General features: G+C 41.9%; 2 protein-coding genes across 4 annotated transcripts; both read left to right on the plus strand.

The window, feature by feature from the left end:
• The first annotated feature begins 5,315 nt into the window (after positions 1–5,315).
• Positions 5,316–14,934, plus strand: TMEM9B (TMEM9 domain family member B). Its single transcript, XM_080404843.1, has 5 exons — positions 5,316–5,491; positions 7,048–7,139; positions 10,739–10,847; positions 11,826–11,960; positions 13,744–14,934. Exons 1-5 carry the CDS (start codon positions 5,408–5,410, stop codon positions 13,897–13,899), a joined length of 576 nt encoding a protein of 191 aa, XP_080260969.1. The 5' UTR covers positions 5,316–5,407; the 3' UTR covers positions 13,900–14,934.
• Positions 14,935–15,061: 127 nt separating this feature from the next.
• Positions 15,062–19,999, plus strand: ASCL3 (achaete-scute family bHLH transcription factor 3). Of its 3 annotated transcripts, none has more exons than XM_080404845.1 (3): positions 15,062–16,760; positions 16,950–17,025; positions 19,100–19,999. In XM_080404845.1, exon 3 carries the CDS (start codon positions 19,105–19,107, stop codon positions 19,657–19,659), a length of 555 nt encoding a protein of 184 aa, XP_080260971.1. In that variant the 5' UTR covers positions 15,062–16,760; positions 16,950–17,025; positions 19,100–19,104; the 3' UTR covers positions 19,660–19,999. The 3 variants fall into 3 exon arrangements, with proteins under 3 accessions (XP_080260971.1, XP_080260972.1, XP_080260970.1); XM_080404846.1 differs by having other exon boundaries at positions 15,062–15,806; XM_080404844.1 differs by having other exon boundaries at positions 15,062–17,025.
• Positions 20,000–20,040: the final 41 nt, after the last annotated feature.

The raw sequence follows: 20,040 nt of genomic DNA on the forward strand, positions 1-20,040 counted from the left end.
CACTTTTTGTTAATTGAAGGAAGAGGTGTTGTCTGGGGTAGAAAGTCGCAGCCCAGGCAGGGCTGTCAGATGTGATGAGGCAGGCAGGGAAGCTCGCAGGGAGCTGCTTTGCAGGGTGTTGTCATGGGAACAGAGCAAGTAGGGCATCCGCCATGCCGCATCTTCCACGCAAACTGGCAACGCAGTGGCATAAAATCAATGTTGTTCAGCAGCGCTAGGAGAGCCAGCTATTAGGCTGTCTCTAGTAGAGGTTTAATCTGAATGAAATGCAAAGGATAGAAGCTCCCTTTGTGTGAACGTGGTGTCGCTCCTGATCTGAATGGAGTAAGACCTTATGCCAGCTGAGTGAGCACCTAGGCGCAGATGTCAGAGCGAAAGGACTGACATTAAAAATATCTGGTGGAACCACAATTTTTCTAAGAACCCTCATGGTAGAAAGTGCTTACTGAGGGCCTTGTTTACTTAGATGGCTTCGCTTGATTTTCGCTGTTGGTGCATGTTTAAACAGCCGACGAATTTGTCATCTGTAACGATTAATGGCAGAAGACAAAGACTTGAGCCTGGGGTATACCTCACCGTGGTGTACAAGTGAAGAATACAGAACACTGCCATAGTGTCAGTATCTGTGGTCACCTGAAGTATTTGATTCCCTTTGCCCAATGCTGACTTTGAATACAACTTACCTGCTCTGCGCAGGTCTTTGTATGTGGAATTCTTAGAATTTTCTTCATGTTTATAAGAATGTGATACTTGTGTGATACTCTGGTCGCTAGGGATAAGCAATGGTCAAAAATGGTTTCCTGGATAAAGAATAATGCAGAGATTCCTGCTCTTGCAGTTATAAGGGATAATGTAGCTAAAAAAAAAAATATTGTTCATGTTACACCACAGAGACCAGTGAAAACAGAATCAAATGCAATAGGTAAGCCAAGATCTGAGAAAGGCTCAAAACGTTCACTGAAAAAAAGGTTAAAAGAGCAAAACTCAATTAATTGCCTCGGAGCTTTCATTTTGTCTTGCCCAGGTCTGCTGACAAAGTAAAGAGCTCCTAATTAAAGCAGGCATCTGCAGTGTAACTGCATTGCTGCCGCTGACCCAAGCCAGCAGGATGCTGAGTGTATGCTCCTCATTTCCTATCAGTATCAAGGTGTGAGTGACGGGTCCGCATCCATCCAGAGCTCGCTTGATGTGTGCTTTGGAAAACTGACCGAAATAGCAGGCAAGGGAAGAAAATGGAGCCAATGCATGGAGGGGTTCCCAGTTCACTTGTTGAGGTTATTGATTAAAGCCCCTCTGCTTAGCAACAAGTTTGAGAAAGGTAATGGTAAACTTTACCACAAAAAAGGCCTGTAGTTGTATCGTAATCACAGTCTTGCCGTGGCTTTAATGTATCTCTTACTGGCTGTGGTGTTTCCATGCAGTTTGCAGCAAAGATTGGAATGAAATGGCTGGCACTGGGTAAAGCGTGTTCTGGATGCACAGCGACTTTTAGCGCTAACCCCTCTGACCCCTTTGAATATAAAATAGGGAGCACAGATTTGTTAGGGTAATCCCAGTGGATTATTCTGAATGGGGAAGAAACTGTAGTTCCTTTTTGGGCATGGCTGCCACCATGCAAACATGCCTTTGGCAAAATCCACCCTGGGGAGAAGGAGTACAAGACAAAGCGTGTGGCGCAGAGCTGACCTTGTCTCTCCCATGGGCAAAGCATGCAGGCTGCCTGAGCTCTGCCAGGTCAGGCCTGGAAGAGGCTATTAATAAATTTTGGATTAAATAAACAAATGCAGAAGCTGTTCTTCGTGCTGCAAGAGATGAAGTCAGAGTTCTGGGCTTAAAGATCACGGTTAACCAGCTGAAGCCCACTTCTCATCTACAAGCTGCTGTACCTTGTATTTGAGCACACCTCTGCTGAAGGAAGGGACATGCACCAGGAATTGCACTGATAAGAGCATGACATATCACTAATTGAAACCATATGCAGAACACAGCATGCTCCCCACATATGCGATATGGGGAGTCACCTGGCACTAACAAAATGCTACAGTGTGCAAATGTACCAACCGACCTTGCGTTAGCAAAGAAGGACCTTGAACCCATACCGCCCGCAGGAAAGTCAAGAGTGGATTCACTGAGACAGAAAGATAAAATAAATGCAGAGCTCTTTCAGCACTTCCCTCCATTTGCTTTGTATCATAAATATCCACACAAGGTAAACAGATTGTCTAGCTTGTCCTTTCCATATGCCTATATTGCTGTTGTGAAAGGCTTCAGGTAACTTCTAACAGCAGATTGCTACATAATGCCTCAGTTACGGAAGGAAGCCACCAGCCATTACATTGCATTACTGTAATGTAATGGGTCTCTGAGATGGACTATATTTGGAAACCTTGCTTTTATTGTACACCTTGTACCCCATCCACCCCACTGGCATCGATTTCTCTTTGTGTTCTCCAGAGACCAAAGACCACGAGGCCCGAACACCAGCTAGACCTGAGCAGAACCGCTGAGGTTTTGGCCCAAAACAGAAACTCATGAGACAAAACGGAACTGTTAAAGGGATGCAGTACCAGTGACAGGACATATTCAAATGGATGATGATGACCAATATGCTGAAAGGTGAATTTCTCATTAGCCTAGAGCAACTGACGTTGTAATTACTTGCTTCCCACACTTCTTTGCTAAGTAAAGGCTGGTGTAATAACAAGCGCTGCCATCATTTTAATTTTTTAACTGAACATAGGGGATAGACAAAAAAGAATCTGTGTCTACTTTGTTTTTGTTTCTCTGCAAATGTCACATTGCTTTCATGTTGGCAATGACTGTAGAAGTGCCGATTCAATCACTTATTTACATAATCCCTTCAGATTTTTCTTTTATATCATTGTTGATAATGAACAGATTTTCTCAGCTGAGAAAAGGAAGGGAAGCAGGAAAGTTCTGAATGTGAATAGGCTGAACTGACATAAAAAGATGGTAATTTGCATTAGTAAAAAACAATCATAACGCAGATGATTAAAATTATGGTTAATACTCTCTACCCTACCTGCCCTGAGGAACATCTACCCTGTGACAGTGAATGCCCATTCAGCTGCAGAGCACAAAGTGACCCTACAGAAATCGGCACAGCACAGTGGAGTCCAATGTTATTACCACTTAGTGCATAAAGTTATTTGCAGGGAAAAGGTTTTAAAATACTCTTATTCACATGTGAATCAGCATAGCACAGTAAGGAGGAGCAGAGACACAGCTTAGTGCACTGCTGGCTACAGAGATGATGTGACTTCAGGAAGGCTTTTGCAACAGGAAAGGAAAAGCTCACTCTGCACGTATAGCACCTGGGAATATAAAGCTTTTTATAAGCTATTTTTGTAAGATGACTGAGCAGAAAAGATACGCCCCTGGAGCATCTCACCCTCATCAACACCTTAGGGATGCACTACTCATGTCTTTATTGCAGTCTTGCCTTTTGCTCCTGAAAGCCCTGCCCAGGTTGTGCCTCAGTGGCGCAGGGAGATTTGCTGCACCCCACAGCTCATCCCCTCTGTGGCCAGAGGGAAAGCAGGATTTCACCCTCCCCCGTGCTGCAGAAGCAAAGCCATTGAATGATCAAGGGGACTGCCAGCAGCTCTCAGAGGGACTAGGTGTGTGAGTATTGATGGTGGAGACAATGATGACAGCAGCTACAAAACTGTAACAAGCTCACTTCTGATTCAACATGGCACTGATAGCAAAGTGGAAGGTTTAGCTTAGAGAGGCTGGTGCATAGTTACAAGTCTCAAAACAAATCTTGTTATTAAAGCACGTCCTGTGTTATTTTTAAAAAGCAAATTAGATGTGAGAGCTCAGCTCCATTAACTTTTGAAGAGAGTTGGTCCTGTAAGGACTGAGTTAGCAGTGCAGGGAGCAGCCTGCACACCACTAAAGCTCAGACTCTACAGATAAACGTCCAAGAGCTCTCTTAAAGATGAAACCCATCTTCAGCCCTTCTGGAAGATTAGATAGCTCAAGAACAGTTATGGTCAAGGCAATAATTTAATCACATTTTTTCTTAAAATCACCTTTCTTTTACATTTTTTTACTTTTTATTTTCTTTAACTGTAGTTTAACAGTATTGCTTCTCATACTGGTGTGCTGACAAATAAATTAAAGAAAAGAAACCCAGAAAAAATCTAAATGTTAAGACAAAAACTTCCAGTACTTTCCTGTTAAGAATCCGTCCAGCAGTTTTGCACACTAAATCACTGCTTGCTCTTTTCTAGGGGAAGAACGGACTCATCTTCTAGATGAAATCATCTCTACCTCATGCAGCATCAAGAGCCTGTGGCTCACAAGCTCACATTTCTTTTTCTGGTGTCCCTGGATCTGAGGAAGCTCCAGGACTGGGCTTGAAGATCCCAAAGGCCATTCCAGCCACCTAAAACCCCATGCATTTATTACCTGCGTATTAGAACTCTGAGTGTGTTATTAGACTATAGGACTATCTGTTGGAAACCTTTGCTGGCACTGAGCTCTTCCAAACGCAGTGATGCCTCTGAAACGGCACCTTATGGACTTCAGCTCAAAATTCGCTCCATGTTTTTCGGAAGATTCAGCGCATTTGCAGGCGATGAGCGTGGGTGGCGGGGAAGGCACAGCCACCCTCACGCTGAGAACACTTCCGTGGCCGATGCAGTCATCACAAATCGTCTGGCGAAGGCCAAAACCCCACTTATGCTCATGACACTCTGCTGGCAATTCTCCCTGAATTTTAAATAAAAGCGTTTAGTGTTGCCATAGTAACCCAAGGTCCTTTACCGAGGCGCCTGGTGCACTGTTATATTACACGACTCACTGTATTAAAACAGAGTGTAATAGCGCAATTGTATACTGTATTTAAAGGATTATTTTAGTTCTTATGAACTTGCAGGCACTACTGGGGGCTGGGGAAGGAGAGAGGGTACAGGGCCGCTTTTGATGGGTGTGCAGTGTCGCTCCTTTCCAGTTCAGGGCAGAAAACGGATGTAAGAAGGGCACAAGGTATAAAATAAGCCGGAGAATAAAGGGGCTGAGCCAGGCAGCCCGCCGCTCGCTGTGAAGCCTGTCAGAGCCGTGAGCGCCTGCCCCGGCCGGGCCCAAGAACCGGCACCGGCGGCCGTGGGGGGGCAGCCCCAGCAGCGCGGGGGGGTCGGGCTGCCCGCCCGGGGGGGCCCGCGGGAACCCGCTGCCCTGTCGGGGGCCGCCCTCGGGCCGCAGGCCGAGGCCGTCTGCGCTCTCTCAGCCCGGAACCGCTCGTCGGCGCCGCCGTTCCCGGGGGGCCGCGTCGCTGCCGGACGCCGCCTGACGTGCGGCCGGCGGAAGGCGGAAGTGATGGCGGCGGGCGCGGCGGGGCCGGCGGCGGCGCGGCGGCGATAAGCGCTCGGTGCCCGACATGGCGGCCCGCTGCGGGGGCTCGGCGCGCCTGTGCTCGCTGCTGGCGCTGGCCGCTCTGCTGGGGCTGGGCGCTGAGGCTAAGGTGAGTGGGGCGCGGGGGAGCGGATCGCGGTGGTACTCCCCGCCACCCTTCCCGGTACCGGGGCCTTGCCCTCTTCCGCCCGGTCGCTCGGTGTCCCCCCGGTGGTTCCGCACGCCCGTCCCCGCCTCGGGCTGCTTCGGGTGGTTCCGGCGGGGTCCCGTGGGGCAGCCGGGAGGAGCAGGGCCCGCTGGCCCGGCGTCGCTATGTTAGCGCCGGCCCCCAACTGCTGCGGCCGCCGGGCGTGTGCGGCCTGGGCCGGCTCGGGGAGGGCAGCCCTGTGTCGGCGGGGCCGTCACGCACGGCAGGGGCCTCGCTGGGGCCGAGGCCCTGCGCTCGGTGCCTCCCCGCCGGCTGCTGGCCTGCCCTGGGCCGGTGCTGGCCCTTGGCGGGCAGCCCCGGGGGCGGCCTGGGGACACCGTGTCTCCTGACAGGGAAAGCCTGCCATCTCCTCAGGGTGCCCGTGCCTCGGAATTTTCTCCTTTTCCCTCATAATCCGCTCTTCGACTTCTCCAGGGTGAGCCCAGAGGTGCCTTGGCATGTAGCTGGTCAGGGTTTTTCAGCTGGGCTCTGCCCACCGAGGTCTTCTCTGACTTCGGTGTTCAGTGCAGTTTATTACCAAGGTTTCCTATTCTGTAATGCCCTTAGAAATTACCTTGAGCTTTAGATAAGCCATGTTTGTCTCCTGTTATTTGCTCAAATAAGTTACCGAGTCGGCTTTGAGACTGCTTTCATCTGTAACTCCTTGCTGAGCATCTCCATAGGGTTTTCTGTTCTTGTGCAATTTGGGAAGAGAATGAAATCTTCTGTATTAATACACTACACAAATTGGTTGTCTTCTGAAATTCTATTTTTCCCAGTAGTGGTCTAAACGTTCATTTTAGGTACTACTACTTCTTTCTCACTGCCTGTAGCAGTTAATTCTCCTCACTTGTTTCTGCACTGCCTGTTGTTGCTTGTGCAAATGTTGTTTCTCTAAAACTTCCTTTTACAAGTTTCTGTAATTTCTCACATTTACTTTGCCTTCATTTGGAATACCGGTTTTGTGCTATTTTCCTCTAACTCACAATAACCTGCTGCTGTTTAAAGACGAGAGGACCGTGGGTTGTAGTTTTCCTTACAGAGCTGTTTCTCATGTGGCCAGGGAGGACAGAATTATCCACAGAGGTTTCTTTGCCAATCTCCATTTGGGGATGATATTCTTTAATTTATTTTAAGGTTGTTACTGTGTCTGTTAGACAGCTGTCCTCACAAATTCAATAGTTGAGTACACCAACATCAGTAACTTCTGAACGTGTGTTTTTTCTTAAAGAGCTTAAACTCCAGATTTTTTTCATGAAGAATGTGTTTGCTGTCTAATAGTTACTTGACAAATTGCTTTGCTTGCTTAGTATTTAGGAGGAGTTGTTTTTAAACTTGAAGGAAATCCTGAGTAATGTTATTCATGGATAACTTGCAAGTAGTTTTTGGTAAATATTTAATGTATTATGTGAAGAGTGCTTTCTGTATCCTGTTATGGTTACTGATAATTTGTTCTAAGCATGTTGTTTACTTTACAGAATTCTGAGGATGTCCGATGTAAGTGCATCTGTCCTCCCTACAAAGACCATTCGGGCCAGATTTACAACAAAAATGTTTCACAGAAAGACTGGTGAGTGTATGTTAAATTTATAATGAGTCTTACGGGTTAAAGACTTGTTCCATAGTGATAATATGTGTCTTCCCTGTGGTGGTGCTAGGAGAAATTACATCTCTTGTGTAACTAACCGGAACTTTACTTTTAAAAGTGCTCCACAATTAAGCTCTCTAGCAAGCGACAAGGCTTGAAATCTATAGCTTATGCCCTCTGTTTTGGTTTGCTTGTTTGCATTTTAGTTATTAATTTAGACTTGGAAGTAGTGGAAGGGAAGAGGGTGTTGTAATTTGAATCCAATGATTTGAAATGTCATAAAGGCAAGGGAGCATAGTTATGGAACTGGGATTCAGGAGCATTGTTTCCTCTTTCTCCACTCTTGAAACCCATCCTGTCATTTAGAGATTGTTTCTGCAGATCTCTGTTCCTCAGAACTGCAGCCAGAGAATGCAGTTATGTGACACAGCCTGAGCAATCTAACAACATATGTTTTCCAGAGAGAGAGGTCTTGCATCTCTGTGCTCCAGCAGTGTTCTCTGTTGTGTATTGTTTAGGCCACCTGTGGCATTTGTCAGACTCCTGTCCCAGCAAAGGCTGATATGTGATGACCAGGGTTGAGGGGTTGGGGAAGAAAGGATGACAGTCAGTGATTTGTTATATTGGCGTGGCTCTCTTGTGTAATTTCACCTTGTGTATCTTTGTGAATCATACAAATAAAACACCATGTTTCAGAGTTGTGTTGATGTTGGAAATGTTCAGAGATTCTTGGGTCAACCTATAAAAACATGACATACTACTTGGTTTATTGACTCTTCTTCAGTTACATTAAGAATTTATAAAAGACTTTTCAGTCTGATGGGTAGCAGCAGGTTGGCATCTTGATAACACAAATTTGTTGACCCTGAGTGGGCTCACAAAAATAGTTATATGAATAAAACTAGTGATACAGGTATGTGTAGAGGTGTGCCTTGGCTTACAGGAGAATTAAGTTACATACAGGAGAACTGTGAGAAACAATGCTGTAAATTATAATCTAATAAACATAAAAGGTACTGTCCAATTGATATTACTATTTTTGTCACACATGGTTAACTTAACATGAGTCCTACTATGACAAATTAAGTTGCAGCGATGAAACATACTGGGAGAATTCCAGCTGCAGCAGACATTTGAGTAGCAGTGTTACTGGTTTTATTGTTCTTTACTAATCTGCAAATGAAAATGGATTTTTTTTTCAGCAAGCACTGCTTAGTGTGTGCCTTACTAGGAGAAAAGATCCTGTTTCCCTTAAAATCAATATTGGTACTGATTGATAGAAAAATTGCCTTTGAAGACTTGACTGATTTTATGGTGACAGGTACTGATGCATGCAGAATCTCAAAAATCTGTTTTCCGACCTTAAATCTCGTTTTGTTGAGATAATTTCTTAAGTGACCATCTGGGAACATTTTATAGCTTTGATCTTCTGTTCAAGATGTCTTCTTGCCTTTTCTAAAAGACTTGATTGCTAGTGTATGTGCAATAAAATAGACTGATTTAGTGCTGTGCTTTGGCTTCTACATCAGTGCAAGTGACTTGTTATTGAATAGAACTGGCTGATGTGCACCATCCTTAGGTATTTAGATCAGTTACTCACATGACAAGAGCCAGATCAATTTTTTGTGTCTTTATGAATTATGTACAATATAATGGCCACTTACTGCTGGCTTGTCCAGACAAAATGAAAATTTAATTTTGTGTGTTGAACCCATAACGTGCATCATGATACTCTTAGATGTTTCAGTTCTTTCACTTGGAGTGGTCAGTACTTTGGCTTCAGACTGGCGAACAGCGTGTTATGATAACATCCATGTGGGCTGGGGTGCTTTGACACCAATAAAGTAAAAGCGTTCACTCTTCTGGACTGAGTTTTGGAGCTATTGCAGGCAATCCCGCCCTGATGGACAGCATGCATGCTAGGCAATCATAGTGATGCCTAAGCACCTACAGGATTGAATAACCCCCTTAAAAATTGTGGGTGTTTGTATTTTACACTTCGGAAGTAATGGTGTACAGAGGCTGGCTGCAGTGGTGGTCATGGACAGGGAGGACACCCTGTCGATGGGCTGAATGGACTGGAGATCTGTCTGTGCAGCAGCAGCTGCCCTTCTGACTAGCCTAGCTTGCCTTGGAAGAGCTGGTTTCTCGGTGCTGTTACTGCAGATGCAAGGGAGGAGGTGGTAATGTAGAGGCAGTTGAGTGGGGAAATCGTTCAGAAAAGAATCAACCTTTTCTGCATTTTCCTCTGAAATTGCCATGGAATCGCAGTCCAAGGAAACGCATCATCAAAATTCTGAGGTTCTGGTTTATACTGCTAACAGCTTGAAACAGTGAACTGGAGAAAAAAAATGCTAATATTAATATTTGATCTATTCACACCAACAGGCTCACTATTGTACTTCAGCTATGTACAAGCTTTCTGCTGCCCTTATGCAGCGTATTGATGCAAGCTTTCAATCCTAGGAACGCAAATAGCGTAGACTGCAACTTGCATGTATTTTTGATTCTGTAGCTTGAATGCTGCACTCCTCCACAGAAGAGAATGTAATATTGCTTTCAAATAAATGAGAAAAATAAGATTTCCACTCCCTTCCAGAGGATGTGACTTGACACTCAGTGGTTTTAGTTATGAAGAAGAAATGGCAAAGCAACAGAAGAGTCAGTGCCTGGCTGTGTGTTTGCAGCGTTGTAATTTAGCCCAGTGGAGCGCTGAATACTAGGCTGCTGCTGTCACCTCAGGCATTTTGTTTCATTACCTGCTTCTGACTGTGCTAACGATGAGTTAACCAAGATGAAGGTGAAACGTGCTTGTTCTGTGGGTGCTTTGCGGGAAGCCTGGGATGTGCACTCTGAACAACCAGCCTGAGTCAGCAAAAAGGCCAACATTACATAAGCTAGTGGTGGAAGCAGTTGCCTCCTGGCAGCTGGATTTCAGTGCTGTGGTATAGAATGCTCATAAGATTGTCAACCACTCTTTTTGGCATGGCACTGACTTTTATTTTGTAATCTTTTAAGTCAAATGATGCTTTCGCATCCGTGTCTGGTGCTGAAAGCTGAATGCTATTTATTTGTTATCTCGTTGCTTAGAGAAACAATCATCTGACTTCTTCTTTCTTCAAAGCCTGTAACTTGTGATGGCAAGAAAAAAGGCCTTCTGTTCATGAACACCAAAGGGAGGTTAATCTCCGTTCAGATGTAGAAGGATAGAACAAGACTGTTTTGAGTATGATGAAGAAAGAAGTGTATAGATGGAATTCACTTTCATCCGTAATGTTGGTGTCAAATTTGAGCTGGGATTCAAGTCCTTGGACTTGTTATAACAGCTTTAATAATTTCACCAAAAAATGAAAACATTGTACTGAGTTAGAAAGGTCTTAAAACTTGTTTTGCAGTTTGCCTATAGCTGAATGTCTTGCTTAAGTGAAATAATTGTGGGATAGCCATTTAGAATTGGATACCTATAATTTAGAATAGTAGAGGTGACTTCTCAGCTTATGCAGGTGGGGTCTGCATTCATAGTGGAACAGGTAAGCTAAAATCAGCTCAAAACTGACTGGGTAGTTTCTGTCTTTCTTCAGTGATTGTCTTCATGTGGTTGAGCCTATGCCTGTCCCTGGACCTGATGTAGAAGCATACTGTTTACGCTGTGAATGCAAATATGAAGAGAGAAGCTCTGTCACAATTAAGGTAAACGATGTAATTCTGTTGGCATATATTAGATACTTCAACTGATCAGTAAATAAGTTTGTTGTCTTTTAGATAAATATTCTTTTTAAAGGGAAAAATTTTCTAAAGCAGCCCAAGATTTAACTTTTTTTCCATGATAGCTGCTCACAGTTTATCTTGAGTAGTAACAATAGCATCAAGCTATAGCTGAAGGAGTGGACTTCAGAATCTTTATTGAAGATCTCCACTTTTGAGATAAGGCTTTACATCTTGCTGAAATTCTGAGTGGTTTAGGGCATTTTGTAAAGCTGTGGACTTTGTTTTCATTATTATTTCAGAAGGTGTCTTGTTATTCAGCTGTCTTAACTGGATTACTATAGATTTTCTTTATACATTAGCAAGCTAAAAGGAGCAAAGTTGTCCATGTTTGTTGTAATGGATGATTTCTGCGTTCTTCACATTGTTAGCACATTGGAGTCATTGAGCCCCAGGCTGGGGTGAATATATTGTGCAGCGCATCTTTTCTTTGTTTATAACACAGGCTCATTTTTGTGGTTTTTTAGAAGTTTGGTATTTCTTTCTGCCTTCCTGTGTTTCTCAGTGACTGTTTGAAGACAGATCTATGCTAGAGAATGGAGATTGTGCAGGACCCCCAGATTTTGCACCCCAGTTTAATAGCCAAACTGAACAGTTGACTTGGTTGAAGTGAGATTTATAATCCCAAGTTGTTTTAAGAGGGATAGCATAAGATTTTTAGCAAGGCCTCACTAAGAGAAACTGTTCCAGGCTAACATACATCTGCTCCAAACCCTTTTAATACCTGGTGTCATAGCCTGGTGGTTTTTTCTCTGTGGGTTTTAAGCCGTCTGATGACACTACCGCAGTTTGACAGGCTCATCACAATCTTCTCACATGCTCTTCTTTTGGTCCTTGCTGCCTGCTGAGAGATGGTGGGGGGAGTGTCACAATTCTGTCATAAAATGTGCTTGCATTGTGTAGGTTACGATCATCATATACCTGTCTATTTTGGGCCTACTTCTTCTGTACATGGTGTACCTTACCCTGGTGGAACCTGTCCTGAAGAGACGTCTTTTTGGACATTCACAGCTCATACAAAGTGATGAAGATATTGGGGTGAGTTCACCAGAGTGCTTGCAGACTTGGGTTAACATAAAGGTTAGGATGGTTAGCTGTTAAATAACTATTTGGGATGAGAAGCCTTTTTTCCAGGCAGTGTAAATACTTTTCCTGAAGGGAGAGGAAAAGAAAGCTGTGCTCACCTTTGTGAAGCCACTTTTATTTTTCACTGGGCTAGAAAGTAGCGAGACGAGGACTGTTTCATTATCTCAGATATAGGCACAGATTATTTTCTCAGAGAAGAAACAGAGTAGGAATGGAGGTAAACTTATATAGGAGTTACAACTTCCTAACTGTTAGTGATCTGTACAGTCTTGCTAGTGATCACATTTATGCAAGTTGCTTACTTCTTGGATTTCTGTGTACAAAAAGATTTTGTTGCTGCATTTCAAGTCAGTATGTTTGCCATTTCTGGTGGCCCATTGATAGCAGTGGCAAGTGGTGAATGTATGCCACTTCCATAGACCTCTGCAATTCTTTTTTCTGTTTGTTGTCTACATAGAAATTGTCAGTAGCTAGCCTTTCAGCTGAGAATGTTGTTTATCAGGAAAGCTAGTACCATCTAGCTTGTCCTGCCCTCTCCCTTCCACCATCTATTTTATGGTAGAAATGTGTTGCTATGGTGATTTTTGTTTCCCTGTGAGTGATTTGTCACCTGTTAACTGTTCATTCTAGGTATATCCAACTACATAATTTTTTATGGTAAGATTATAGCTCTTTGGATCAGGGTTTGTCTCTTGCTCTCTGTGAGTATATTTCTTAGCCCATTGAAGCCCATGTGTAGCTTCAGTGCTTTGTAGGCATCACTCACTGAGAGGGGTATCGTGAATGGTAATCTCTGTGCTAGTAAGAATTATCATTGAGGTACTCTACCCAGTATAGTCACAAATAAAATATCTGTGAATGTCTTCAAGAGTGTTCTGGGGGGAAAAAGAATGGAATATGAAGTGTAGATGTACAACCCCCCTGGTTATTTAATACAGGACATAATTATGTTACTTGTCATTAGGTATTGTATATGCAATGCTTTCTGACATAGCTTTAGCAACATGACTTTGTCCAAAACAGACAAGAAAGAAGTTCAGTTCCACCTCTTATATAACTTGGTTATATTTACTAGAAGAAAATAAAGCTTTGTAGGTACAGTTAGAAAACAGACAGAGTAAATATTAAACAAGCACTCAGTTATTGTTGAGCTGTGTCGCTTAAACAGCTGTATTGACACTGTGCTTTTAGGCAGCTCAGTACAATAGGTTTAGTTTAGTAAACATCAGAGTGTGTTGGTTTTATATAGAAGCTGCATGTGAACATCCTGAATTGCCTGATGGTAACTGGCCAAGAGCTGGCAGAGAACTGACTCTTGAAGTCAGTTTTAAAGTTAAATGCTTTTGTGACTTCAACAGGAGGCTCCCAGCACCTGGGTCTATTCTAGGCTTCTGTCCCACCAGCTGCTAGTGGATGCAAGACTGTGGTTATGATCTTGTAGCTCACCGTGATGTCTCTGGACAGCAGATAATTGTTTGACAGTGTCATGAACTTTAGTGTATTTGGGAAACCTGTGGAAGTTAACTTTGAATGAGAAACTCAAGTGTAGTTTTAACTTGAAAAAATACCTCGGTCATTATTACTGACCACCACATTGAAACGGCTTTTTTATTTTAAAGCAAACAAAAAACACCCCCCAAAACTCCCACATCCTTTGGCATGTAACAACAACAGAGACTGCTGTAATTGCTCGGTGGAGTTGTTGAGATGTAACTTGTGATTTTTGCCATTCCAGGATCACCAGCCTTTTGCAAATGCACACGATGTGCTGGCTCGTTCTCGGAGCCGTGCCAATGTGTTGAACAAAGTGGAGTATGCCCAGCAGCGTTGGAAGTTACAGGTCCAAGAGCAACGCAAATCTGTCTTTGACCGTCATGTTGTGCTGAGTTAATTGTGTCTCAGTGAAATAACTCCAGGGAAGTAAAGTGAACTAATTGAAAGAGCTGACTTACGTCTTCCTGATCCTGCCAATTCGGAAGGGTTTTCTTGAATAGTTCATTATTGATTTTTTAAAAAATAAAGTATTTGAACTTTGAAGGAATGGAGTGGAAGCAATTAAAAAAGATCAGTGAACCAAAAGCTAAAATCTTTACACTTTCAAATGGCTTTTACTAACAAAACTGGAAAAAAAAAAAAAGAAACCCTAAGATGTCTTGGGTTGCCACTGTGGTACCTTATTTACAGTTGTAACTTTATGGTGGTTTTTAACTATATATTTCTCTCTACTGTTTATGTGGTTAAAAAGTACCTGGGAACACAGTAATTACTTAAAACTCACTAATCACTTTATGTAAAGACCTTTTGTAAATATACTTCGATTTTTCTGCCAACTAATGCTAGGTACTGGAAATCTAAATATTGCAGTGTAGTTTTCATATCGGAGAATGAAATCCCGATTGCCTGGATTCATCATTTGGTTTCTTGCACTCATACTTTCAAGATGCTTGTATGTCAAGTGATGTTTGCAGATTTAAGGCAAAACTTACATGGACACTGACTCTTTGAGCTGCATACTTAAAGTACTGTGATGTAGATAAACTCAAATGCAGTGCGTATCAAGACAGTGTTGGCATTTTGTTCTATTTTGCTTTAATAGCTTAATATATTGTATGTGTATGAATCTCTTAAAAAAAAAAAAAAACCAACAACAAACCAACAACTTTTCCCTTTCTTTTCATGGGTAAAGTCTCAGGAGTTAGTATATGATGAAATATTTATTATAAAAAAATCTTTCTGCATTTGTCTGGATTGATGGTGTAAGGCACATACTTTATCTAGCACCTGTCATCTTGGGAGTTAGGTGTATTTTTTTATCTGTGATTCTGTACTCATCTCTTAAGAGGTATACAGTTGCTAGATGACTAACTTTCATATATCCCCTTTGGAATGTAACAATTAAAGATAAAACCAATTTTTGAAAAATGGATTTGTTATCTGTATGTCATCGTTTTTCTCCCTTATTACCCTGTGTGCAAGTTTCATCTATCAAAGCACTTTTCTGACAATGCTTCAGAGTAGAAATATGCATTTGTTCAGTGCTTAGATAAAGAAAGGCTTTTCAAATTTCTGATTTGAAAAAAAGTTTTTAATTCCTGACTCAAATTTAGCTATGCATATGTAGTTACATTATTGTCTTAAACAGTTTCAGTTCCAGTGTGGAAGGAAATGGTATGTGGAACGGTGCTGTATGTTGCTGGGTGTGGTTTTGGCTTGCTTAGTCAAGAGCCTGAGGGACAGAGTAGCATGGGAAATAAACTGTACCTGTGCACGTACGGCTGCATCAGGGCTGGAAACATAGTTGTTCCGTAACAATGTATGCACTGACTGCAGCTCTTTTGCAGATACAGAGCTTCATTCTCTTGTCAGTCCTGTAGTCTTCTAAAAACTGAGTTAATCTGGAAGGAATTATGGTGGGTGGCTAATTGGTGGAGGCACAGGATTCTTTCATTAAATTAAAACAAACAAACAAGGCACAAGGTAGATTGACAGGACAAAGGAAAAAAAAAAAATCCGAACTTGAGTTCAGTTACAGTGTTATCCCACACTGGCGAGTCAATAACGGGTTATGACAGTGATGTACCTAGGGTCCCCTAAAGAAAAATGATGTGGCTTATTTGTTGAACACATATCTGTCTCCCAGTCCTAGCAGGTGTTCTACCTCTTGGCTACCTGCTAATGAGGCCTGAAGCTGGCGTGGCAAGGATGACGTAGAATACAGCGCTGGTGTGGCCGTGCACAGGGGCAGCAGAAGCAGAATGCTCTGTCTGAATGCTGAGTCCTGAGAAGACAAGGCTGGGTGTATGTGTCTCTCTTGGTAGTGGATCAAGTGTTTTTAATCTTACAGCGTCTTTGAAAGTTGTAAGCGTAACTGGTTTGATTTTGGGTTTTTTTTGTGTGGTTTTACTATGATTGATAGAAGGGTCAAATAGCAAGATAGTCTAAACTATCAAAGTAGTCCTGTAAATGTGGGAATTCTGAAGGTAGCTGTTCTATTTTGTTGCACCCATACAACTAGGCAGCTATATATGTGTGTGTATATACCTATATATGATATATATAGGTATATAGATGCTACATATATTTTATTACACAGACTGATTGTTTCATGCTGTATTTCTAAGTTTAAGCAAAAGTTTAAAATGTTTGTCTTGCTACTGATTTGCTCACTGTTTTGTAAATCTTGTCTACCTTCGTGAATGTTTTAATAGAGACCTTTTTTATGGTGTTAGACTACTTAAGGCTAAGCGCATTTCCCAAAATTACAGGCATAGAAAGATTAAATTTGACAGTATGAAGCTAACCAGTGTGTGTCCTCTGTCTAATCTGGGGACAAATCCATCACAAGTTTCTTTTACATAAATGCTGAATTTCTGTGTTTAAAATGAAGCTATGAAAATTATTTTGTTTCTGCCTTGATGGTAACTATTTAACTAAATTCTAGCTGATTGTTATATTTGGACATTGAAGTACGAAATGCCAATAAATGGAAATACTGCTTTAGTAAATTGTAGCAGAATTCAGGAAGTAAACAAAGTACATTCCTGATCACTTTTGCAGATATTCTGGTTGTGTTCAGTACAATTTTGAAATTTCTAGCCCTTAATGCCAAGTTTTGTTGCCATCATAGCTGTGGTGTGGGTAGAAAAGCCAAACCAGAAATGAGCAGATCTAACTGTAAGCTACTTTGCATGTTGTCAATGCACTATAAATTGCAGCAGTCATTGACTCAGCGGAACAAGCTACATAATTCAGGTAAGAGACTTGTGTACTGCTCTATCTAGCCATAGATCTTCGCTGAATATCAATGTTGTTGTAAATCACTTCTACCAGCTATGCAGTAGCAGTGCTTCTGTAGCTTTTTAAGGAATTGTGTTTAATATGAGCTTATATTTAATATGGTGTAAGAAAAATGGAACACTAACTTCTTCTAATATCATTCAGATGTCTTCAGGTATTATTCATCAGTCTTAAAATAGCACGTCTTGTTTCCTTGGATTTTGCTTTCATCTGAAGACTGGTGAGTCTAAAAGGAAAACAATTCTAACCACTTGTGTTTTGCACTTGGTGCAGGTAGTAAGGCAGCAGGTAACTGTTCTATGTGATGCTATCATGCAGCAGAAGTGTTGGTACTGAGCACCAAATACTGCACGGATCTCTTCTCGAGGGCTGTGTTGGTTTTGGTTTCTTGCTCTGTAGTGACGCTTTGCTGTAAAGTTGGGGTTTTTTTGCTGTGTTAACAGATTTATTTATTTTTTCCTCAGATAATGCTTTTAAGTTGTCAGCAGCAGAAAGTTTTTAATCCAACCTGTGGAAGTAGAAAAGGGAAAGATGACTGTCTACTATTTTCATTTTATGATGAGTGTATATACTCATGTCTGATTTTCTGCATGTATATCAATGTAAAATGGATGTGTGTTCATGCTTTCAGCCTACCTGCAGAAGTACCTGTTTAAGATGCATGTGACTTTCTTGTCTAACAGCATGCTATAAATGAATTTTTAACTTAGGATTTCTGTTGTGAGGTCTACATCATTAGAAGAAGAGGCAACACTCAATACAGAGGCATTTTGATAGAGTATGTTGTGGGGATAGGTCCATACTGAGTAAAAATTCTCTTTGTGTTAAATGCAGCAGGTATGAAGTCATTAGCAAATGTTAAAATATCCCCACAGCCTTGTGAAGGAGTAAGAGGATCCTAGTTACGTTATGGAACCATGGTCAGAACATTTGAAGCTTTGCAAGGTTTATGCGAGTACGGAATCTAGATGTTTCTAGTAACCTAGTTTAATGTTCAGGTGTGTTTTCCATTTTAGAGGGTGTAATAAAACTGAAGTGGTTTAGACAGCAATGTATAGGTGTAGAAGTGGATGGGTGAGTAAGAGCATTTTTTGATTGAGTCTGTTTAGGCAAGTATTGCTTGCAGTTGATGAGGATGGATCACAGTAATTCTTCAAGAAGTAACTATTTAAAGTTTATTTTTAAGTAGCTATTAGGTAACAGTCATTGCAGTTATGCTGATATTTAACTGTTTGAATAACGATATTGGGAAGGCACTATAAAGTAGCTTCCTGGGAAAAAAAACCACCAATAAACAAACAAATTCCACAAACAAAAAACCTGCAAGATTATCTTTCTAATAAATATGGAAGTGTGATTTGAGTAGTTAAGCCTGCTGTAATGCTGCTCTGAAGAGAGGCTGTGTGGTTTTAGTGGGCCAGTCTGAGTGACAGGTTTCTAGCAGTGCACCAATGACTGTGTGCAGTCTCTTCTTAGTACAATAATTTATAATTGTTACAATAGTTTAGGACACGCATTTTTTCCTTTAATGAATTAATTATTTCATAATCCTCTGTCAGTAGGATTGTATTTAGTATTTCATATCTGTGTTTGGTTTGAAGGTGAGTGCAGAAGGAGCATGAGGACCCAAAGAGATGTTAGATTTAGCAGAAATTAATCCTCTAAACTTTTTCTAAACCTTTTTATGTAGAACGGATGTAATACCTGACAGACATGAAATTAAGATCCATTCCCAGCACAGGTTTTCCATCCAATTCAGATAGTGTAGTGAATGAGACATCAAATTGAGAGAGAAAAAATAATTTGTCTATGAAGGCTTTTTGGTATGTATATGGAGTCTGTTACTGGAATTGTAGATTTAATTTTTTGGGGGAGGAGAAGGGGGTGGAGAGTATGCCTCGGATGTTGGCCTGCTTTGTTTATCATCTGACAGAGATGGAAGTTTTGGCGGATTTGGAGCAAGCTAGACCTGTGTGGTGTACGTAAAGGTAGATGCTCTTCATTTCTAAAGGTGAAGTGAGACTTGTTTCCTTTAGAGAGCTTTAGTGGCTTTATTTTCTTAAAATTTGTTGTGAATTATTTTAATCAGTGTTGCTGATTGACTTTCCTGTATTTTCAAATGGGACATCGTCTTTTCTCTGTGATGATCTTCCAACGCTGTTCTGAAATGTCACAAATGCATTAAAAGTCTCTTTGGAAAATGCCAGTAATGCCAGGTGTTGGTAAGGCCAGGTGAGTTTTTTCTGCTGTTCAGTATGAGTTGTTTAAACTGTTACCTAATTATGCGTTTCCAGGTTAAATGCAGAACCTGATGGATGGCAAAAGCTACTGTAACCTCATGGACAAGTTGTCCGTTTGCACTGAGGCTCAGCACATACAGCTGGCTCGGCCCTTTGGTGCTGACCCAGTGGTCACATTTCATGTGTACCCAGAGACGCCAAATCAGGTCACTTGCTCTGAAGATCTGTCGTTCCTGCCTTTCACGTCTGAGCATCTCATCGCAGAGAACTTCTACAGTGAGCCCTGCACCTTGCCCTACCAAATGCTCCATTCCACTTACCGCAGAAGTGAGTACTCCTACGGGCCAGCTTTCATCCGAAAGAGGAATGAGAGGGAGAGACAGAGGGTTAAATGCGTCAATGAAGGCTATGCTAAGCTGAGGCATCACCTACCTAAGGAATACTTGGAGAAGCGGCTCAGCAAAGTAGAAACACTCCGTGCTGCGATAAAATACATCAGCTACCTACAGTCTGTTCTGTACAGTGATTCTGGGGCGGCAGAAAAAAATGTCATGGAGCCAAGCCAAGCACCTAAAATGATTAACAAACAAAACCAGTTTTTGAAGACCATCTAAAATGTTCCAAACCAAGCAAAAGGTATCCTGCTTGGGAACCTAGTAGCCACTACGTTATTAATGACGTGCAGGTTCCTGGCACATCCTTGGAGCAGATCATAGTATGCGTCAGTCTCAGCCCACACAAGAGTTGTAAATTTGCAGATAGTAACTACGTTTGGAAACGAAAAAGGCAACTGGAGAAATCGCATCTGAATGGCCTAAGTTAGTTCATTCATGGAAACTAGAAAACACTTCTAAAATTGTCACCAAACCCAAAGTAATACCTGTATGTGTGAAGTAACTGTATGTATCATTGCAACCTGCATGCTTTAAAAATAAAATCTTTCCACTGATGAGACTGAGATTCCTCTTATTTTCTGTAATGTTACTGGTTTTCTC

The sequence above is a fragment of the Falco punctatus genome, assembly GCF_963210335.1.
Source record: "Falco punctatus genome assembly, chromosome: 10".
Taxonomy (NCBI): domain Eukaryota; kingdom Metazoa; phylum Chordata; class Aves; order Falconiformes; family Falconidae; genus Falco; species Falco punctatus.